General features: G+C 39.2%; 2 protein-coding genes across 2 annotated transcripts; both read left to right on the top strand.

The window, feature by feature from the left end:
- The first annotated feature begins 3,197 nt into the window (after positions 1-3,197).
- On the top strand, positions 3,198-14,895 carry capn9 (calpain 9). The gene is made up of 20 exons (XM_026172070.2): positions 3,198-3,454; positions 4,306-4,375; positions 4,466-4,584; positions 5,259-5,392; positions 5,558-5,726; positions 5,832-5,915; positions 6,250-6,335; positions 6,927-7,004; positions 7,555-7,715; positions 7,912-8,066; positions 8,673-8,881; positions 9,071-9,107; positions 9,195-9,275; positions 10,705-10,762; positions 12,143-12,207; positions 12,481-12,549; positions 12,648-12,726; positions 13,358-13,474; positions 13,593-13,651; positions 13,891-14,895. Exons 1-20 carry the CDS (start codon positions 3,281-3,283, stop codon positions 13,915-13,917), a joined length of 2,031 nt encoding a protein of 676 aa, XP_026027855.1. The 5' UTR covers positions 3,198-3,280; the 3' UTR covers positions 13,918-14,895.
- Positions 14,896-17,000: 2,105 nt separating this feature from the next.
- Positions 17,001-24,136, top strand: ltv1 (LTV1 ribosome biogenesis factor). The gene is made up of 11 exons (XM_026172068.2): positions 17,001-17,188; positions 17,926-18,057; positions 18,391-18,582; positions 18,678-18,765; positions 19,690-19,816; positions 20,306-20,534; positions 20,667-20,794; positions 20,887-21,026; positions 22,363-22,415; positions 22,839-23,039; positions 23,722-24,136. Exons 1-11 carry the CDS (start codon positions 17,186-17,188, stop codon positions 23,830-23,832), a joined length of 1,404 nt encoding a protein of 467 aa, XP_026027853.2. The 5' UTR covers positions 17,001-17,185; the 3' UTR covers positions 23,833-24,136.
- The last annotated feature ends 89 nt before the right edge of the window (positions 24,137-24,225 follow it).

Below are 24,225 nucleotides of genomic sequence, written 5' to 3'. Positions count from 1 at the left end.
ATTTGGGAAGATGAGAAGTCTGCTGATTTATTTGTGCTGATGTGCTCAATATTGACAAAATGAACGTTACAAAGATAATGTTGCTCGGTGTGTTTTAACATGTAGGTAGATGCTTCCAGTAAATAACTATCAGGCCTCCTGCTAATAACTTTCCTAACTAATCTAGGTCTATCTACACTGAGGGCAACTATTGCTTCTAAGATGTATTAGGTTAAAGAGATTTGATGTCACCATCCTGAAGCCACTCAACATAATCACCTAATATTGCTCCTTGTTGGCAGCAGAGACTGGACTGATTGTGGACTGTTAAAGGTCGTCTCCAGCACATCGTTCAGTGTTCTGTTTGGCTCACGCGTCCATCACTGGTTGGTAACTATGTTGCTGGAATAACTGTTATATTTGTTTTTGTTTCCACTGTTCAGTTGTGAAATGAGATATGGAACTGATATCGTGTTTGGCTTTTGGACTGCTGGTAGACATTTATAAATCCTATCAAGTTTAAAAATTGTTACGTTTTAAAGGTTCTTCAGGGAGAAGCAAGTTATTGTGAATTAACAGCAGAAAAACTTCTTTCTTGTTCTACAGCAGCAGGTCGTGTCTGAGTGCCCGCTGTAGCTGTGGGTGTAAAAACTCTCATTTCTAAGCATTGAAGGCTGTTTTTTTGGTTTGTTTATTTTTTGAAAAAAAAAAAAATTCTAACTGTGCAATTCATAAAAACTATAAATAGACATTATTTTTGTAAGTTTTGGGGGGCCTTCCTGGTAATACACACATGCCTGTGTTATTTCATATAAAGTCTGGTTAGGGTTTGATGTGTTATTCATAAATCCAGCCTGGAACTTTTCTTTTGGTGGTCACCAAGCTTTCTGTTTCCCTTTGTAGTCCAAAACAAGAAATAACAATTTCTTTTTAACAATGTCAGATTTCATTCCTTTTTTGTTGTATCATGTTGATGAACAATGAAGGACACTGAAAAGTAATACGTCATATAAGAATCCAACCATAATCCTTAGCTTTCTGAGTACTTAAGCACATATTATACTTTATTATAAAAACCTCAGAATTCCAGTTCAATTAGCATCATCCCAGTCATCCTTGATCACCTGACAACTGAAATTTATAAAGTGCTGATCCTTTCTATTTTACTGGCTGCGTTAATAGCTGTATTTAAACATTTCACATGTTTCTGTATTGGTGCGAACACTACGATAGAAATGCTAATTTGATTTGTATAGCACATTTTAAAATGCACCGTGCTTCATTTAGGAGAAATCCACATAACAAAAACAAGCGAAGGCACATATCTCACACATATCCACATGCACATACAAACGTGCATCTACACCAGGGGTGGCCAACTCCAGGCCTCGAGAGCTGCTGTCCTGCAGGTTTTAGATAACACCCTGGTTCACCACACCTGAATCAAATGATTAGTTCGTTACCAGGCCTCTGGAGAACTTCAAGAAATGTTGAGGAGGTCATTTAGCCTTTAAATCAGCTGTGATGGATCAAGGACACATCTAAAACCTGCAGGGACACCGGCCCTCGAGGCCTGGAGTTGGCCACCCCTGATCTACACATATGTATGTGTAGATGCACATGAAACCTACACTGGCTCGCTTATATTTGTCATAGCTACTGTGATAAAAGGTGAATTAACTTGTGCACCAAAACTGGGTAAACGGCAGGTGGACTGGTTCTTATAGAGCACTTTTCTACAGTCTAGCAGTCAAAGCATGCTAATGTGTCTCATCCACACAACCACAATTTTTTATGCTTCATTGCTTTACACACATTCGCACTCCAATACACTGGAGAGCAACTTGGGGTCAGTATCTTGCCCAAGGCCCATGCAGACTGGAGCAGCCAGTGATCAAACTGCCAACCTTCTGACTAGCAGCTGACCTGCTCTGCCGCCTGAGCTACAGGTGAATGTAAGGATGACAGCAGAGGGCAGAGCAAGTCCTGAAATATTCTGACATTAAATTTACATTATTCAGAGAAGAGAAGTCAGACCCCACTAAAAGATATTAACAATGACCAATATTCTACTTTTTCTTACTACGGTTTACTACATATGTTTGATGCTTCTGTTCTTGTAAATCTTGGCCTAAATAGCAACTGTACCTCTTACTGCTACTTTTTTGAAGTAATACAACCAAGTACAGCTGATGGAGTTAGACAAAGAGAAGGTAGAGGATGCTGCAAAACTACATCACCCATAATTTTATTTGTGTAATTAAGGTCACAAGTACATTGATTAAATAGTAACCCAAAAGAGTACAGCTCAGTGCAAGTTCTTCTTCAGCTATGAGAGGAATCCTGTGACTGTGGGACAGGAATGTGGATGTCATACCTGACAGTGTGAAGTGTCACTGCTGTGGGTCAGGGTGGTGCAGATACTATGCTGGCACACCCTAAATCTGTCTGCACTGCTCAGAGAAAAAGGGAGGGACAGATAGATCCTTGATCTCTAAACCTGTTACAGTGGCCAGAGACACGAAATGACAAGACACTGAGGCTGATACCGACTGTCGATCACTCAGTGGTTGCTCCGCATTATTTAATTATTTCTTTTGCTTTACTTGGAATCTGTGGTGTGACATTCGAGCATTATCAACAATTTAGTTGAATTGTAGTTATTTTTTTCAGTTGAGAACCCATAAAAAGCTTGTTAGGCGTAAATAAATGATAGGGGTGACCATTTGTCCTTCAATGATTTGTCACAGAAAAAAAAAACACCACAGGCATCAGTTGTGCTCTCAGCCCTGCCCACTTAAAAAAATATTTCTCTCTCTGTTTCCACGTGAAAGCCATGTTGCACTAGTACATCCAGGCCAAGTAATTTCCTTATAAAAGTCCCAGCAGACACAAATTTGATTTAAGTTGATTGATTTTTCAACACTGTGAAAGTTTAATGGCAAAATAAGCAGTTTCCCTCTGTTTGGTTCTACAAGTCTAACAGATCCCAGTTAGATGCTAGGCAAAGATCATTGCTATCAGTTCCAGCAAAATAGTCAAGAATAACTTCTCCCAGTGTTTGGCAGGCCAATTCTTAAAAAAGAGAAATAGATAAAGAGAACAGACGGCACAGTGTGAGCCACGAGGGGTGAGGTTCACTGCCGCAGGAGGACAAACCAGTTTCCGTCTGGAGGGTGTGGACCTTCCAGCCCTACCCACCTGTCAGACTTGTCTCTGCATCAAACACTCAGCAGCACTCCATCACGCGTCACCTCACCTGCTTCTCCTCCACTCGCCGAGATTCTTCCCAAAAGAGAAGATGTCCACAAGCCAGGCGGAGAACACGCAGTCAGATGGGAAATCCTTTGAGCAGCTGAGACATGAATGTCTCATGAAGGGAGTCCTGTTTGAGGATCCAGATTTCCCTGCCAAGGACTCCTCTCTCTTCTTCAGCGAGAAAGTTCCTGTCCACATTGAATGGAAGAGGCCCACGGTATGTGAGCACTGAGCATTCTTATACTCAAAAGAGCTCTTGAAATCTGTTAGATGCACATGTGCTGTTCATGAATTTCAAAATACTGAGTGACTTCAGTATGTTTCATCTAACGATTATCTGGTGATTTTTTCATACCCTTAAAAAGTGCATGTTTACTATTCAAATACATCTACATTAACTACACGAACTGCATGTCCACAGCCGTCCATGTGACTGCAAAGGCACTGAAGACATTAGACGACAAATTACTGAAATGATTCCATTCAAAAAGTGAAAGTTGATCAAAACTCTGTTTTTATTACTCTGAACCTAAACCAAGTCATGAAATACTTGTAGTTATAGCAGCAAAACCAGTTCTGCAGGTGAGCTGTGTAAATATAGCTGAGTGCAGCAGGCGTTTGTACCACTCTGAGCCAACTTTTCTGAAGTAAAAGTGGAGTGGGCTGGTTTGCAGCTGCTCCAACGGCGTGTGAGAGGTTTGCTTTTGCTGATAAACTTAATGTTGAGACATTTATGAGTTTTTGGCTTCAAACTATGTCATGTTCTCGTTCATTTTTTGGGGTACTGTTTCTAATCGTACACTTCAGCTCCAAAATCTTTACCTGTTAACACGCCTACAGAGCTGACCCGATTTAAGCAACCTGTCGAAGCTCATGCTCGTTACAGTTACTACACATTTCTGTCCTGGGTGTGTGCTTTGTGTGCTGTGTATTTTGTGCGCACTGACTGGGATACCAGCCGATTAATATGTTTGGAATGTGAACACGCCTATCAAACACACCGGTCTCCCCTGTCATTTAAAAAATAAACCGACCAGTTTGTTTTCCTGTTTTGTGACCCTTCAACAGGAGATATGCAAAAACCCAAAGTTCATCTTAGATGGCGCAGACAGAACAGACATTTGCCAAGGACAGCTCGGTTGGTATTCAAGTTACTTAACTACTTTTAAATCTTGAATATTCACATATGTCACGGTTTTATTAATGTGGCACTTGTTTATTTCCACAGGGGACTGCTGGCTCCTGGCAGCCGTTGCTTCGTTGACTATGAAAAAAGAAGCCCTGGCCCGAGTTGTCCCACCTGACCAGGAATTTAATCAGAGATATGCTGGTATCTTTCACTTCCAGGTAGGATTCTCTGATCATAATAACAGACTGTACAAAGATGTTTACACACTGCAGTATTTCCTGGAATAAGCAAACACATAAGGGATAAAAAGAACCAGGATGACAGCACGTTTAAAGAAGCGTCATGCATTTGAATGTTCTTTTAAAAATTGTTGTTTCAGCGACTCCAGAACTTGCAACAAAAGGCCGATGACATTAAAAGAACGCCAGAAAACATAAAGTTAAACACTTTTTGACTGGTTGATCATTTGGCAAAATGTTCAGTCAATAATGTGTTAAAACACAGCCTGTAGTGTATTTGCAGTACATTTTAAGCAGGCGGGTGTATTGGAAAAAAGATGCAGTGCCCAACCATGTTCCACCACGTTCCTCCAGATGTCTTTTTTCAGTACCGTTACTCTTCAAGCCTTTTGTTGCCTCAGTCCCAACCCCAACAGTCAGATGCAAAACGAGCTCATATTATTCATGAAAGAGTAAAATGTTTATGTCTTTTTTACATTTTATACTGTGTTGCAAGCAAAAAACACATTTCAGTCAAACAGAAACAGATTTACAAGTGAGATTATTTTAAGTAATCACACATTGTCTTCACTTTGTGTGAAGTCGGTGTAGGCAGTAAACTCACCGGTTCCTCTGTTAGTTACACTGTAACATGTTCTCTGATGGTCCCTCAGTTCTGGAACCACAACAAATGGCTCGATGTGGTTGTGGACGACAGACTGCCAACAGTGAGAAATCAACTCATCATGCTCCACTCGGCCTCCAGCAACGAGTTCTGGAGTGCGCTGCTGGAGAAAGCCTACGCCAAGTAACATCACTTGCTTCCTCTTAATATTTTATCTTTCCATTCGTCTTGTCACATGCATGTTAAACATGTGACAAGAGGTTATTTAAAGAAACATTGTATAAATACAATTATATATAATTATATGCACTGAAACACTAGGACATTTTTTTCTCTCGTTTGTTTTAGATTGAACGGCAGCTATGAATCCCTGAAGGGTGGCAGCACAATGGAGGCCATGGAGGATTTTACTGGTGGCGTGGGTGAAATGTATGAGACCAAGGCTGCTCCAGGAGACCTGTTCAATATCATGAAGAAAGCCCTGGACCGAGGCTCAATGATGGGATGCTCTATTGATGTAAAATAAACAATCTAATTTTAAATTTTTGCCCACGAGGTTTACTCAACATATCAGCTCAGTTGCTGTGTTTTAACTCTCTCTGCATGCTTTGGTTTTCTTCAGATCACTAGCTCTGCAGAGTCAGAGGCCAAGACTTCCACAGGCCTGGTGAAAGGACATGCATACTCCATCACAGGTGTAGAAGAGGTAAAAGTCTCAGTAACAGTCTCAGCAGCAGATGTAAGAATAATGAGGGGAAGCCACTTGTTGCTGAATAATCGTAATTAGAAGTTTACAGACTCAGGTAATTGTAATACTTGTTAAAAGATGCAACTGTACATCTGTAAATATGAAACTTCGATCTTTAAAAAGTGACCTTAAACACAATGGCTTAAAAAAAAAATAAAAACAACAACTAAAATCCTACAAAGACACATTAATTACATTTAAGTTTAAATCTAAATAAAAAGCCAGACTTAAAAACGGTAGAACATATACTTTTCAACAATGTAGTCACAGAATATTGTTTTTGGATTTTTAGGTGAATGCCAGAGGTCAGAAGGTGAAGTTGGTCCGGATTAGAAACCCCTGGGGACAGGTTGAGTGGAACGGTGCCTGGAGTGATAAGTAAGAATAAAGAAAACTTTATTTTGACCTTGAAACTACACATATTGTCTAAAGTTCATTCTTCCACGTGAAAAGCAGGTCTCCTTGAAGAGTCTGTGCGTGAGAGTCGTCCTCGTAGTTTATCTCTAGTCTATAGTCAAACCATATATTTGTTACTTTGAATACGGTTCACAGTCCGACCGCTGCAGCCTATTATTGAACAGTAAAAAAAAGTTGTGTCTATATGCAGATGTTTTACATGTTTGGTTTCTGTTTTCATATTCATTCAGTCCTTCTGTGTTCCAAGTTATGCAATCATCATTGACTTGGCCACCAAAAAGCGGTAATTACCCCTGAGACGCTCAGGTGCCAAAGGGCCATTGGAAGCTCTTAAGACTAGTTGTAGCAGGAAGAGAACAGACATAATAATATTATTCAAATATCTGAAACTTTCCCAGATTTCACATTTAGACAATTTCAGTAACTCCACGTTTGATCTTCAACAGATTTAAGGGAAAATAATTGTCCGAAGAAAATTGAATAGTTTTCATTTTGATTGTGGGACTTTTTCTCTGATTAACGTTGTAACAGATCCTCTGTTTTTTTTTTCAGTTCCAGAGAGTGGAATTATATCGACAGTGCAGAAAAAAATCGCATAATGCAGAATTCAGCAGATGATGGTGAATTCTGGTGAGTCCACATAATAAATTTCAAACTACAGATTAAGATGTGTAGTATGCTTAGCAGTCTCCAAATTGTTCTTCACATTGTCGTGTAATATTTTTGCATATGTAGTGTATGAATGTAGCAGTGGAATGAAACAAAATGGCAAAAATGAACTGCCATAGATTTTCATGTTTCTCTGACTTGGACAAAATAGTAAATTAACGTAAATGAGTTTCAGGCATTGTTGACAAACTTCAGCCAGGCTTTTTTTTAAACTATAAAATTTCACACTCTTGTGCAATAGTTAGCACTATTACTTCACAGCAAGAATGTTTTTGGCTCAAATCCCGGTTGCCGCCTCGCTGTATCAAGTTTACCTGTTCTTAGGCTGAGCCAGCTAATCTCTGCCGATTCCAGCTATCAGCTACAGACTTTGTTGTCGCCCAGTTAAAGAGTCCGTGGTCCTAACTTTAAGCCTTGCTAATGATTAGATGGATGAATTTTTCCAAAATTCACACACAGTACAGCTGTGCTAGTTTAGGAGTGACAATGTTGTTGCTGTTTGCAACTCCAGGATGGAATTTGAGGACTTCAAGAGGAACTATGACAAAGTGGAGATTTGCAACATGAGTCCTGACTCCCTGACTGAGGACACAAAACATCAGTGGGCAGTCAATGTGTTTGAGGGAAACTGGATTCGGGGTTCCACTGCTGGAGGCTGCAGGAACTACATTGGTGAGATCAATACATCTACAAATCAAAAATTTTCAGACAAACAAATTCAGCAAAGCGTCAGGCATACTTAGAGATTTCATTGGATTTTCCTTTTTTGGTATTTATATTTTGACATGAACTGGTTTAAATGCAGGATTCAGTTGGCATTTCTATCTCAAACTGCTCTCTCAAAAAGTTCTACATTTCTAATCTGCAGACACATTTTGGACCAACCCTCAGTTCAAGCTTTTGCTGAACGATGCTGATGGTGATAATACTTGCAGTGTGGTCATCGCGCTGATGCAAAAGAACAGACGAAAACTGCGAAAAGAAGGCCTGGACCTGGAGACCATTGGCTTTGCTGTGTATGAGGTCTGGAAAAACACTGTAGACTGTGCACTTTAACCATTTTTTATGTTATCATAAATAGCATGGGGCGTAGTGCTGGTCCTTGCAGAACACATTTACTAGCCCCTTTCTGAAAGACTGAGTCTTGGCATTAGTTTAAAGGAGCCATAAACTGAGTCAAAGAAACAGATATTTGTAGATGAGCAATAATATTAGCAAAAACTTCAGACTTTTTTCTGCACATGTTAAATATTACAGTAATGTATTTCTTCTGTCCAATATAAATGTGTTTAAGCATTTCATATCTCTTCACAAGAAGATAGAGTTACGAGACAATGAAGAGAAGGCACAGCCTTAAAAATGCACCAGAAATGACCATTCAGACACAAACTCACTGGATGAGCACCATCTGCTAAAGAAGTTCTTAGTGATAAAAAGTTTGGGGACATTGGTAAAACGGATGTGTCTTTTTTATTAGTGATATAGTTTCTTTGCATTTCAAAATATGTTATATTTTTAAAAGGTCAGCCTTGCACTTCTGTCTCGCTCCTTCGTATTTACTTACTTTCTTCTTTTGTTACAAATTTACTTACAAATTTAATTCAATGTCTTTTCTCCCGATTTGTTCAGGCTCCAGAGGGCGAGGACCATGTGGGGAAAGACTTCTTCCGTTACAATGGATCCAAGGCACGCAGCAGAACCTACATCAACATGCGGGAGGTGGCAGAACGCTTCACGCTGCCTCCTGGAAACTACCTGCTGGTTCCCACCACTTTCCAGCCCCACCACGAGGCTGACTTTCTTATTCGTGTCTTCTCTGAGACAAAGGCTGAAGCTTTGTGAGTGTGCAGCTCTGGTTCTGGAGCGAAACTAAAAGAGCAAACAAAAAGTTAAAGCAATATCAAACCTAAAGAAAACTTTTGGGTATCAAGGAATAGTTATTTAATAACCTGATTAAACAAAATTTGGGGGGTTTCATTTCATTTCAACCCTTACACTAACTGTTACACTATGCCCTTTCTTCACAGAGAGATGGGAAGCAAAGTTGATGCCGACCTGCCAGACGTAAGTAGATAACCAGAAGCCCAATTACCTGTTCAGTCAATCAAGCAGCTGAATGTGTTTATACTGAGCCTGTGTTGTTTCCATCAGCCACCCATGCCCAGCCCTCCAGAGGAGGAGACAAAGGAGGAGAAAGGCCTCAGAAGGCTGTTTGAACAGCTGGCTGGCTCGGTAAGAAAAGCATCTTCGGCTTTGGGGTAACAGTGTTTACAGCATCCTTCATTTGTACAGATGAGTAGTGTTTTTGTAAGAGCAAGTTTGTCTAGTTTGTACATTTTCAAATCAAGTTTCACCTTTTTACAATGAAAACTAATTAAATAAAAAAAATTTTGATATACAATTTTTATTCGTTTATCAAGAATAGCATAAAACAACACAACCAAACAGAGAAGAAGAAAGAACCCCCCCCCCCCCAAAAAAAAACACCCCAGAAAAAAAACACATCCACACAGACACACAAAAAAACACATTTTCACTCAATTACCCACAGATATAGAAAGAGAAAAAGATAAACTCCAAGAATGAATTGTCCTTTACACTTGCTTCCTATTTAACTGAGAACATCTTAATCGCAACCACCCCCCCCCCCCCCCCCTCAACAGTTGGGACAAATCATTTGGCAAATAAGAAAGCAAAGGGGACCAAACATTGAGAAAGAGACCCTCATTTCCTCCTAAAATAGCAGCAGGAATAACTTTAAATAATTCTCTGTACCACAACGTCACAGAGGGAGGTTTGTCCTTAACCCAATTAATGAGAATACATTTCCTAGCTACCAGCAATAGTTTGTGACATAATTTGCGCTGCAAGTGATTCAATGTTAATTGTTTTGAGGGTAGGCCAAGAAGAAAGTACCCGGGGTCCCTTTGAATCAGGTTGTTAAAAATATTACTTAGTTCTTGAGAAATGAAGCTCCAAAATCTTTTGATTAATTTACATTCCCAAAAGTAATGAAAAAAAGTGCCAGTTTCTTTTTGACATTTACTACAAAGATGGGAAATATGAGGTGCAATCTTATGCAAGACATTAGGAGCTATATAAAGGCGATGTATGATTTTGTATTGGGTTTATCGCAAGCGGTTAATTAAATAATTAAAGTGCTTCAAGTTGTTATGATTCCACAAATATTTTTACCATTTCTGGAATTTTGAAATGAAATTTTGAGCCTTCGTTGTTTTAGTTTTACAGTACACTAAGTGCACAGCTGTTGTGAAAAAATACCCACAATAAACAATATGCGTAGCTCCAAACCACAATTAAAGGCCAGCTGCTTAAAAAGAAAGAAGAATAATGATGATTTTTCTGCAGTATGAATGTTGCAGAAAAACAGCAAAAAACCTAAATTATAACAATTTTATGAGCTTTACTTGATTTATTTATCAACATCTATTTTTAATGAAAAAATTACATATTAAGATAACAATATAAACATACTGGAAAAGAGCTGGTTATATTCGTGACAAGAAGCTCAGATCTGCAAATGATGATTATTTCTGTTTCTGCATCCATCATGGTATTTATTCATTCATTTATTTATTTATTTTTTGCAATTTTCTTTAGTCAGAATTCACTGATCTCTTCCACTTTGTAATTTTTACAGGATCAGGCCATTTCTGTCAGAGAGCTTCAGGAGATGCTGAATGGTGTTCTCAGCAGAAGTAAGTGAATGAAAGTTTCTGCTTTTTGTTTACTTTTCAGTCCATTTTCTGCATTTCATGCAGTCATCATATCTCCTGCAATTAAGTTCTACATGTGTGATGTTTGCAGCTTAACTTCTTCGCCTGATATTTGTTAAAAGTCAGACGTACAGGTAATTTCTCCTAGAATGTGTGTCACAGTCCGCGGATGCAGACTGTATGGAGATGAGGTGTGGACCCAAAAGCAGACGCGTGGAACAGAACTTCATTTTAACAGATAGTCATTTAATAGGGCCGGTAGAAAAACACAAAACAAAGGGCAAAGAAAGTTAACATTAAACATGAAAACACACTGAACTTGAAACCTAGACTTGAGATGCATCGATTCCTGGAACACAAGACATAAAAAACCAACACATGGGGAACACAGCTGATACAAATGAACATGATGCCACAGGGGAAGCAAAACTAAACACACTGAACATGGAACATGAGACTATCAAAATAAAACAGGAAACATAGAGACTAAGCGTGTGGACTTGACATGGGGACAGAGAAGTAGAAGCAGGAGGCGAGACACAGACATAAGTGAGGAGCAAATCCAGAGCATATGACAGCTATGGACAACACACATGAACGCACCTGGCAGACAGGGAGACATGTAACGAAATACAAGGAGGGAAACATGTAAACAGGAAGGGGAGACAAAGACATAACCAAGGAAACATCCGTAGAGAACATGACAGGAGACACAGGGATGAGACAGTGACGGGAAAAGAGAAATATTACATAAATATCAAACAGAGCAGACCAGGACTTATTCAATACTAAATAGGAAACTAAAGCATTATAATACAAAGAAATCACAAAACACCATAAACTCAAAAGGCTGTGTCAAATGACCCAGAACCATGACCATGTGAAGCTAATACGAAGAGTTTTTTATTTAAGAAAAGCAAGCAGAAAAAGCCAATTTCCTTCCTACAGATTGTTTTAGGGCGATATCTAAAGGAGAGGTTGATCAGCCTACATTTGATTTTTCCAACACAAGAATCAAAGTGTCACAAGTAAGATTACATACTGTGGCAAAAATAAATAACTTTTATGTTGTTGTTAGGTTTTAGTGGCTTAATAGCAACTAAAAAACTTTCAAAAACAAGCCACACTGTTGTAAATATGTTAAACATCATTTGAAGACTGAACTAAATACATTTAAAACACCTGAGGTCAGTATCACATAGCAAAATACTTTATCTTTTGTGTAGTGTATACATTTTCTCCTCACATCTTGATGCCTTATATTAATGGTCAGAGATGATTCATAAACTTCGGATTTTGTGTTGCATTATTACATGTAGCCATGCTTTTTGCATCACTACCACTTTAATCCTTTATCTTCAGGAAAAGAGATCAAATTTGATGGCCTGAGTCTCAGCACCTGTCACAGTATCATCAATCTTATGGATGTATCCTTTCAAGTTACTGACTCATTCTATGCTTGTCATTGTGTTACATAAGTTGTCGCATTAAGCCATGCGTACTTTGTTTGCCCTAATGGGTGCTTTACTAAAATAATGATACTTATGCCAGCATGTCCATATTCCATCAGAAGACAAAGTTATCGAATATTTTTTGTTGATATTTTGTGTGTGTTTGTTTATATGTGATAGAAAGAAGGTTTTGTTGGTAAGCTATTTTCCACAATGCTTCTTAGGTTTTTTCTTGACACAGTAAACCAGGTGGACAACACGGGAAAGATAGAGTTCCAAGAGTTTAAGGTCTTCTGGGAAAAATTGAAGAAGTGGATTGTAGGTGTTGATTTATCTTGAAAAACTGTAAATGAAATGTTGGAGGAGCACTTTTCTTTGTTGCTCAGACTATTAACCACAAACGTCCGTTGCTACAGATGCTCTTTCTATCCTTTGACACGGACCGGTCAGGAAAGATGTCATCTTATGAGCTTCGTGGCGCTCTCAAAGCCGCAGGTGAGAGTTCCCAAGCCCGTCTTTCTCTCTCTCTCTCACCTGATGGACCTGTAGTGTTTACCAGAGGGAAGGGAAAAAACGAGTGTCGAGGGTGTGAGTGGTCCTTATTGATGATACTGGCTTTCTGCTGAAATCTGCCAGTGTAAATATCTCTGAGGGGGATTAGTGACGTGCCAGTTAAATGTGTTCAGCTTTTCAAGACGATTCAAGACACATTAATCGTGTGTATACATGTATGTATAAAACTCTGTTTGACGAATTCAGTTTTCACCTGTTAGTTTCTGTGACTGAACAAACCTTTGTCCTATTTTAATACTCATTGAATTTGCACTTCAAATAAAGTTGTTTCATAAAGTGTACATGTAATATCACCAGCTACATTTCCTGTAACTATTATTTATAATAATATTATTAAAAATGTTAGTAGATATAGTATAGCAGTATATTTTTAGTGTGTTCTTAATCAAAGCAGTAATTATAACACTGCAAACATTACAATAATGATTTTAATGAATATTAACACTACATCTAATAAGAATGCCTGTCCTGAGTCTCTGGTAAGTTGAGTCTAAATCTTTTTTATCTGAACATCAAAGTTTCATAGATAACTGCTGCTTTTCCGCCAATGCAGGCATGCAACTGAACAACCCGCTCCTGCAGCTGGTGGGGCTGAGGTTTGCTGACGAGAACTACGAAATTGACTTTGATGACTACCTCACCTGCATTGTCCGTCTGGAGAACATGTTCAGTATGTACAAAACACTATGTTAAAAGATCGCTTTACATTTTGGGAAACAAGGATCACAATAAGTACAAAAATACATAAAGATCAGAGAGAAGACTTCTTGCTGTGTTTTTTTATCCAGGAGTTTTCCAGGCTCTGGACAAATTCAACAGGGGACGAGTGCAAATGAACATCATGCAGGTAAACACAAACACGCCAAACGTGAACCCTGAGTTCTTTTCTACTGTATCTTCTACTGTACTGTACCTCACATACCTGATGCGTCTGTTTATCCAGGTCCGTGACAGTCAGGCTGTCAGACATTTTATGCTTCCTTTATCTCCCAATAACTAACCAGATTTAGGATGCAGCATTCACAGCCTTCATGCTTTTGCCGGTCGTGTGAACATTGACTACAATTTTTCCTCTTTGCCTCACAGTTCCTGATGTTGTCGATGAACGTATGAGGAGGAACTGAAACGGATACCAGCGGAGGAACAAAACGCAGCAGATCATCTTTAAGAGCAATGTTGTGAATATTAAACTTCGCCATGATTCAGATTCTGTGCTATTATTATTATTTGAAATGTAATGTGAAAACACTGTCTGAGCTCAAATGTTTTTGAATGGGAGTGGTTTATAATTTTGGTCATGGGTCCATCTGTAGGTATTCACTGCCTCTGACATGGTACGAGTCTGTGAGCTCAAATGTAGGACTTTAACAGCTGGGTCTGTAAAGCAGCCAAGTGCACGAGAGTGTTTGCCTGGCAAGTCTGCATCAATCTCACACTCGTCTAGTCGAATTCTGCATGTGCAAATCAGTCTGACTTTTAGTAGTTTTGAGAAAACTAAAAAATTAAAGGAGCAACTGATCCTCTTACACTCACTTTCAAGGCAATCACGTGAAGTTGTCTTGACTAACAACTTCACTTCACTGTGGCAGCAACATGAGTGCCTTTATACATGCGTCCTGTTTTTGTTTACATAAAAAAACTCAAATTTACTGTCAATTCCCTTTTGCTGTGACACCGAAGAAATCTTAAAAATTTGAGGATTTTTTAAGGCCCTTTTTCTGTTAGCTGATTGCATCTTATCTTAATTATGATAAAAAGTGAAAAAGGCTAACTGCAGCTATTAATGAATGAACCTGTCTGTGCCTAAACTTGAAAATTAGCTGTTACAGGAAGGCCATCACTGGGTTCCACCCCTGAAAAAATGTAATGAATCAGATCGGTTCACATCAGCAGAATGTAATTTGCACATGAATGACTTCACGGATAGCAAAAGCAGAAACTTGCATTTGCAGCATGCTTTGTCATAGTGCTTGAACTAAATTTTGTTGACTTAAGCTTTTGGACAAAGTATTGGTTTATTTTCTGTTGGTTTATTGCTCCCTGCTTGAGTGGGAATCATTTTAAAATAAAACTTGGTTTTTGTGTTTTCTCTTTCATGAATTTCTTTGGAGGACTACTCAAGCCAGATTTTGGGCCTACTTGTTTTTGTGGACTTTAGCATTGTTGCATTAGTAATTTGATAAAATAGATTTATACAAATAGCTGTTGATATTTAGTGCAGGATTACGTGGCAAGCTTGTTCTATGACGTCACATGGAAAACTACAATTAAACATACACACTGATCATTTAGTTTTCAAATTAAAACATTCCAACATTTTATTCAGGACACAAAATGTGCTTGTTTTTTACTTTAACACTGAAGAGAGAACCACCAAACTGATCAATATAATAAAGACTTAATACAAGAAAATCACTGTAAAAAATGCCTGGAGTGTAAATTGGGTAGAGATAAGTTTTGAAAGACAAAAATTGCTGATTGACAACCAGTAATGTTTAACATAAGACATGGAAAAATATCAGAGTGATCTAAAACAAAAATGTTTGCACTGCGATTCTTGTATCAAAACAATTTCCGGGGAAGTGGAATATCACCTCCTGGTGCACAGAGACTGGATCTAGCCAAGGTTTCTCTGTCTTTTCTTAAAGACACCAAACAAAAAAGAAAACTGCAAAACACTCCGTGCTCTGTGATGTTAAGTGCTTACATGAGACATTTTCTTTTTTTTCTACTAAAAAGTAGACATTACTTCTTTTGTGTGAGATATTGTGACAGTGGAGTGACAGCTTTCAGTTCTTGTGTTGTTTGGATTCTTTCGCAACGACTCAAACTGTACGTGTAGAACTGAATGAAGGTGTGGTCACACCAACCAAACAGTCACTGAAATATGACTCAGCTGAAACACACACACACACACACACACATACAATAAAAAATATTACTTTATAGTATTAACTACAGTGGAGCTGTGGAGAATGCATACAATGTGTCTCATTCATGTTTCCTCAATAATTTTATACACAAGAAAGAAATAAAGAAATTTAAAGACATACTGAGGGCATATCTGTGCCTTCATTTGAAAATCAGCTGCTTTAGGAAGTCAGCAGTGGCATGAGGATGTATGGAAGTATGTGAGGATGGTGCAAGACATGTATGATGACAGCGAGACAGTAGAAGTGACCGCTAGGTTGGTAAGGGGATCTGTGCTGTGAGCTACTTCTTGTTTGCAGTGGTGATGAACAGGCTGACAGACGAGGTCAGGCAGCTTGACAACGATGTTTGACAGCTTTGTGATCTGTAGTGGAAAAGATGGAAGCATACCTGCGTATGTGAAAGTATGCGAGACAGAGTCGCAACCACACAAAGCAACAGACACTGAAGAAGAGAGTACAGGTAGAAAATAATGCCAAGGCTGACTGGTTACAGAAGGACAGCAGCAAGAGTGAAAAAGCAGGTTTACTTAACGGTAGTGAAACCTAATGTATGGTTTGGAGCCGAGGCAAGGTGGAGATTATTCAAATACTGAACAAAGGATGGAGCACAGCTCAGCCTCAAAACAGCTGAAAACCTGTTCATCAATAGATATAGCCATCTTTTTTTTTTTTAAAAAGTTCTTTATAAATTGGTTTGTCCTGCGTTGCACTGAATTATTTAGTACATGAAAAAGCCTTTTGTATTTTAACATGAGAATTTAATAGTATTTGCTGAAACGAATTGTTCAACGATAACAGCATTTTTCTTTTCTTTTCTGTCTTTCTTTCTTTTTTTGCTTGTACGGTGGTTTCTCCAGAACAAGTGTTAATCATAATTGTTGATGTAAGTGCACTTAGAACGCCTGTCTGCACATTGTGTCCAGCAGATGTCACTGTGGAGACACGAACGTTTCAGTGTATCATAAAAACTTCCTTTGCCCATCACTAACACATAATACGGTGTGGCGACCCCTAAAGGACCGAAAAATATTTTTGTTTTTCGGCACTATATAAATAAAGTTGCATGGGGAAAAAATTGTTGGAATATACTAACTCCATAATGTCGTGGAATTAAATTACACATACATGACACGCAGGAATCACGAATAATATTATAAATATAAACATAGTTTTAAATATTTTACAACATTATTTATTTTTTGTGGGAAAGAAAACCTCATCGTAGCATATCAATGCTTTCATATCGATGCCTATAACCCCCTTAGTCTTGCTAATGGTTCTTTCCAGTAATGGTAGCATCAGCGTGGTGAAGGTGAAGGCAGCGTGTATAAACAGCGGAGAAGGAGTGAGCACTTAAACGGTTACATGTTGTAACAGCTACCCGTGAATCGAGATTTGAAGACCTTTTCGCTTGACCCGTCGGAAAACAGGAGAGACTCTATAACACAATGGTAAGATATTGCCAGGCTACGGCAGCTAATGTTGTTAGCTAACAGTGGCTAACGTGCCAATTCCCCAAGAAACTGGTAAAAAAAATTGGTGAGCGAGAGGTTGTGATAGCTTTATAATTAGAAGTAGACATTGAAAACTTAAAAGTAAGTTAAATGAAAAGTGTCTTGTTAATCCTATTCATGTGAGCTAGAGAGTTTACCCATGAACTCAAATGATCTCAAAGAGTCTCTAAAATCATTGTCAGCGTTTGTTGTGCCCTGCTCAAACAGTTGGACGTAAGTAGTAAAGTGGCATCTCACACAGCATTAGCAACTACATTACAAAACGAAGTTGTTATAGGTGTTTACTACAGCAGGATTAAAAAGTTAACGTAGGTAGGTAGGTGGGGGGAAAACATATTAGTTGACTGAAGTAAAAACTATTCTTTAAAACAAACAAACAAAGGAAATGGCTTAAGTTTTGATTTTTGACAATTTAACCAAGTTTGCCATGGCGTCAGCCATAAGGAATCCGTGTTACGTTTGCTTATTGAGAACACTATTGCGTGACGATCCCCACGGTGTTGTATTTGTATTGTAATACAGTACTGAGCATTGAATCAGCTCTAGTTTATTTATATTTTGTTTCCAATCAGCCAGACTTTGTTGTATTGTTGAAAGTGGTCTTGAGTAATGCGCATTTAGGCTTTCAGAAGTCTTTCAAAGTTTCTCTCTGGCTTATTTTCTGTTTCTTTCAGCCCCATCGAAAGAAGAAGGCATTTATTGACAAGAAGAAGGCTGTGACCTTTCACCTCGTCCACAGGAGTCAAAAGGACCCTCTGGCTGCAGATGAGAAAGCGCCACAGCATGTCCTCTTGCCTGCCACAAAGGTACAACCTTGCTGTTCTGATCATAAGTCTTTTTACTCATGTTCACAGGATGTGTGTTTAATGATTTTATAGCTGATTTTAGCTTTTGTTGGTTTTTAAGAACCCTAAAGGGGGTTAAACTGTTCAGGACTTCACAATGAAAAAGGAATCAGCAAAGTCATTTGTCATAATTAGAGTTGTTATTTCTTCTTCTGTATTTGTCCAATCACGTTCTTCTGCTCTGATTTCCTTTGGTCAAACTAAAGGGGCTACAACCCGGTGGCTAATATTTCACTTCATTTCAGAAATGCCGCGTTAATGTGATGCTGTGATCATGTGTTTGTTGTTGCTTAGGTGGAAACGGAGAAGAGGCGTGAGGAGCAGCGGAAATTTGGCGTATTCTTTGATGATGATTATAACTACCTTCAGCACCTGAAGGAGGCGTCGGGCCCATCTGAGCTGGTGTACTCTGACAGACAGCCTCTTTCCCTCCAAGGTGAAGAGGAGGAGAATGAGGGGGGAAAAACCGTGCACAAGGACAATCCTGTGAGTTGCTGTGAAACATTTTTAACAGACTTGTGCACCATCTAGTTACTCTGAGGAATTGATCTAAAATGATCCCTGTGTTGTTCAACGAGCAGGCCGCCTCCATCAACCTGCCTTCTTCAGTGTTCGCCTCAGAGTTTGAAGAGAAGGTGGGACTTTTGAACAAAGCTGCTCCCATTTCAGGTAAACAGCCCATCACTTAAATGTGTTTTAGGACCTTTATCAAGCTTCTAAAATAATAGTTATCTTAATAACTTGGATATAAATCATCATTAAATACTGTCTGAATGTTGTCGCTCAAGATTTGCCACACTAATTACTGTGTGACCCGATTTAGAAGATTTTTCTAAAACCAAACAAAACTGAAATTTTGCGTCTCATCAGCAGATTTGGGTCGTGCAGCAGAACAGCAGGTTTTAGAGCCGTGCTTGTCAAACATGCAAATTACAACACAATATGCAAAAATGAGTCATGTGGTGGGAGTCAGTTTGTGGTGTCATATCTAGAGACGGGAATTGATAAGAATTTAGCGATTCCGATTCCATTATCGATATCTCTTATCGATTCTCGTTGGCTCCACTTTGAGAGTCGCCGCCATCTCTAAGCAACATATGAAAGACATTACATTCATGCAAATTAATTACATGTTGTCTGCTGTTTCCCCTCTTTGTTCTGGTCATTGATAAAAATAAAGTTCTAACACATGATACATGGAATACTTTAAGGTAATGCAGTATGTTACTTAATTACTCCCTGGAGAAAGACGGTCGTTATACTACTCGTTACTTTACTTTTATTTTACTCTGTAAACTGATCTGAAACACACAGTCTCATAACTTCAGTTAACAGTAGAAACCTACAGGCTGCAGCTCCCACACACCAACACAAACCCCTCTCCGTGACCCGTTTCTGCTTCTGCAGTAAAGTGAGCACAGCGTAGAGCTCAATACATCGATATTTTGTTTCACTATAATAATAGAAACATTTACATAAATATACTTTGTTTCATATTAAAGATAATGTGTTAATTCTAACATGTGATGCAACCTAAAGCCAACCTTCGGCTCCTGACGTCACAGTGAAACTGTCTTATACACTTTCCTCCAGGACCCCGGCTCGACATGGATCCGGACATTGTAGCTGCGCTCGACGATGACTTTGATTTTCAGAACCCCAACAACATCCTGGATGATGATTTCATCATCAGAGCAAACAGTGGGACTGGAGCTGTGGAGTAAGAATTTCAATAGTCAAAATGTTCTTTTTATTCCTCAAAGGTTATTTTTGTATCTTTTAAAAAACGAGATTATTCCAGATTTGTGATTCTAGACATTTAGAGACTTTTGTAAAGCCCGAATGAAACTGTAACTGCAAGGCTGATTTCTATGCCTAAAAATTCATTTTCGCTACAGCAACATTGTTTAAATGTGACTTTTGGTGCCTTAACTTTTATAACACAATCAGAAAAGTATTTTCTGATCATCAAAACACCTCTAAAACTTGAGCTGTATCTCAATTCATTTTGAATAAAACAGGAAGACAGAGACTCACTGTTCCTTACTGCTAAAACGCATTTTGTTCCAGGGCTCGCAAAATCGCTAGCCCAACGTCCCGGTGCTAGCGATATCTCCGGTCGGGCGACCAAAATCTATCTCAGCCCCGGGGCTGCAAAAATTCTGTCATATCCTGTTGTAATTGTTTGTATTTGTGTAACCTGTGATAGAGGAGACGGTCACGATGATGATGACGAGTGGGAGGACACAGATGAGGAAGGCGACTTTGACTCTGAAGGCGGTTTTTCCAGCAACGAGGACGCGGAAGGGGACGGCCGAGGTCGAGAGTTTCTGTTCATGGACGAGGAGACGAAGAGTCGCTTCACTGAGTACTCGCTGACTTCGTCTGTGATGAGGAGGAACGAGCAGCTCACCCTGCTGGACGACCGCTTTGAAAAGGTGAACATTTTTGCATTCGTATGGAGTCTTTTCTCTGTCAGGAACTCTCCCCATCTTCATGTAAAAGTACAGTGACAAATGAAGCACCTGAGATAAAACAGAGCTCACACTTCCTGTATGGTGCCGTTTCAGTTTTATGAACAATTTGATGATGTTGAGATCGGTCCGCTGGACAACGCTGAGCTGGAAGGGTTCATCGAACCAGACAGTGTTCGTCTGGATGAAGTCCTCAAAGACTACTTCAAACAGAAAGAGAAGGAGTGAGTGATATTTCATTCTTTTAGTGGTGTGGCTTTAAATGATCTATTTGATTAATGTGTGTGGGGTTTTTCCCCTCTGTTTTGTGGATCAGGTTTCTGAGGCCAGAAGATTTAGGTCCCAAAGAGCTTCCTGTTGTGAGGGAGGAGGAGGAAGATGAGGATGAAGAAGAAGAGATGGAAACCGTTGTTGTTGAAGCTCCAGAAGAGAAGTGGGACTGTGAAACAATCATCAGTGAGTTTTTATATCATGTTATGTAAAGTTCTGTTTTTATCTCATCACTGAGTTTTATTCTGAGCTCTTTTATTCATCCAAGTTTTTGACATTGTAAACAGATTTCTTGATCTGTGACATCGTTCGGGAGAACAAACAAACACATTCATCTTTCCAGAGATATTTAAATGCAGAATGTTACTGCGTAAAAGTCTTGAGCCCTCATTTCTTTGTATTTCACGTCCACTTTTTTAATGTAATTTTTCAAGTTCTCCTGATTCTCTGATGGTTTTTTCAAAGTGTTTCTTTAGTTTTTCATACATGAGCATTTTCATAGGAATGTCTTTTTTGTGTTTAGCCTCTGAACCCTTTATCACCCAGGTGATGCAATCCACCTGGAAGTTTGGCTGTAAAGTGACAAAATCAATCTGTCTTCAGACAGCACTACCTTGTGAATGCTTTGTGCTACCATGACAAACCAAATATCCCTGTAAAGCTCAGCTTCTGTTCTTACTGACACGTTTCAATGTTGCCTGTAACAGAGTTACACTCATTTAAAAGGAGCTGTGAAATGGCCCTGCTGACGTGCCGGTGGTTTAAAAAAAAAAGAAAATTTAACACTGACCTGTGAAGCATTGAAGGCTATAAAATCCCTCTAACTGAAGGAATGAAATGACAAAACTGCTTCAGATGATCTCTTTAGGCATGTTGCCTCTTGCCTAAAGATATAATCACTACAAGCCTTTTCAAAGAAACAACTTCCCATTTCTTTAGCTGCATTTACAAAAATGCCATAGATAAGTTTGACAGGCATAAAATAATATTTATTGTACCGGCAGCGTGATTTTCAAAGCATTATCAGCCAAAACTTGGTATGACACAGTGTGGTGAGCAGTGCCTTTAATATGTTAAGGGAAAAGGACATGTGGACAACAAAGGAAACAACAGCACAACAAAGGCCTGAATGATGCATCTGGCTCCTATGTTGAAGCATCTAGTTTTTAGCCTCATTAGAACTGGATTCAGTGGAAGGATGGCTGTCAAAAAATGTGAAGAAAAGCCAAAGTACACAAGAACTGGACTGAAAATCAGTGGCAGGTCTTAATATGAGACCTTTGGCTCAGATCACTGGCAGGAGGTCTGAGATGGTACAACAGTGAGAATCTACAGACTTGTGCAAAATAGTATAAAACAATTATTTTGGAAGTCTTGCTGTATCCTTTATGGATGAGTGCAGCTCCAACAAACTGAGACTGTTGAGATTACTTTATGGTGTTGGTTTAATTTATTGTTCAGTAGTGGTGGGAAGTGTAAAATATCTTTATTCTACAGATGATCCATTTCTTTTCTCCTCCAGGTACATACTCCAACATGTATAACAGACCCAAAGTCATCGAAGAACCTCAAAAGGTAAAAAACAAAGACTGGATTTTGTTTTTACAAATGTTAAAGAATATAGCCATGCATGCTCGATCTTCCTGATTATTAAGTGGATTCGGTTCATCTGGACGTAGCGAGAAACGTTTAGTGGTCTCTCCACTGAAAACGCTTCGTCCAGAATCAGAGTCAGACCTTCAAAATTCTGAAAAACTCTTGAATCTATTTCATTTTAATCCTGTTGTTGTTGTCAGTAATGTGACTTGTGAATCCATCCATTTGCTTCTGCTTATCCTTTTCAGGGTCGTAGGGGGTGCTGGAGCCTATCCCAGCTGTCTCGCTCTAAGACAGCTGGGATAGGCTCTTATAAAACGCTTAGAAAATGTGTCATTTTTTTAAGGTTTATTATTCATGTTTATTCACGTGTGGTCTGAATTGAATTGTCTCTCTCTTTAGCCAAAGCCGATCCGTGTTTCCAGTAAGACGGGCATCCCTCTAGATGTGCTCCCAGCCAGAGGCCTCACAGCCAAGCAGGCAGAGCGCATGACGAGAATTAACGACACAGACCTGCCTCGTGTCTCCGCTCAGCCTCGAAGCAAAGAGGAGAGCAAAGGAGAGAGGAAGGCCAGGAAACAGGCTATTAAGGAAGAACGTAAGGTGAGGAAGTCTGTCCCGGCCTCTGTTTAGAACCAAATGATGAAGTCACAGCACCTGTGACCTGACACGAGCAGGTCAGCGAGCTGTATCTGAAGTCACTGCTGTGACAGTGGATCAGAGACGACTCCTCTCAGCACCATCTAAAATCAGCTGTCTGTCTCCATCATCAGCACGAGTTAATTTTGACCTAGTCTCTCTGTACTGCTGAGCCCCAAATGTGGATTAGTACACTGCTGAAAATATTCTCCTTTTAACAGAATAAAATGACACTGACCAGCTGTTTTTTAGACCAAGTGTTTATGAAGTGTTTGTAAAAATTGAGAGCGAGGAGCCTGTTTGGGGAGACAGATTATTGAGGACCAAGTCAATGTTGGTTTTGTTCTTTTCTTGGAATTTGTTGACAGTCAGAATGACAAAGGTCTAATTCTTTAACCCAGCCTAAGATTAACGAGCTGAAGAAGTCATTGAAAGGAGTCTAATCCAAGTGCAAACTGGGGTAAATACTTTGGTGTCCTGTGCTGACTAGGCTCAGTTATTTATTTTAATGATGAAATATGTGATGTTACAAAGCCTTCCCACAGAAAGGAAGCTGTGATTATGCCATGAAGAGATTTGTAGAATATCAGTTTTACATTTTGATTCCTGATATTTTTGATTTTATTGTATTTTTTTTTTTCTTTAGGAAAGAAGAGTTGAAAAGAAAGCCAATAAAATGGCATTCAAGGAGGAAAAAGCCCGACAGGAGAAGCAGATGTTGAACCTGAGGACAAATGTTCAAGGCCTGAAGCTTTAGCAGCTGCCTGCCAGGCCTGTGCCGACACTGACTTTTCAACTGGTCACATGTTGCTCTTCACCTCAGTGGAGCTGCCAGAACAGGAAATCATGGCAAATGAGAGGTCTGAGGGGATGTTGGGAAGTATTGGTTTCCCCAAATCATCCAATTCATTCAGGAAAGAGCAAAAAATGTAAATTTCATCTCCAGTAATCCGGCTCAGGATATCGTGCTGTCGAAGGAATACTGAAGGACAGGCTGTCACGCTTCAGTCATGCCTGTCAAATATGAATTTTGCGCCTTTATTAAAAGTACTTTAATCCAGGTTTCTGAGATTCTTTCTGTAAGTCTTGTCATGCTGTACTTTTACCACAGGTGATAAGGTGGATGACTCAGTGGCTGATTCTGTGTTAA

This window comes from Astatotilapia calliptera, chromosome 6, assembly GCF_964374335.1.
Source record: "Astatotilapia calliptera chromosome 6, fAstCal68.1, whole genome shotgun sequence".
Lineage (NCBI taxonomy): Eukaryota > Metazoa > Chordata > Actinopteri > Cichliformes > Cichlidae > Astatotilapia > Astatotilapia calliptera.
Note: the sequence above shows the minus strand (reverse complement) of the source record. Positions and strands in the feature narration are given on the sequence as shown.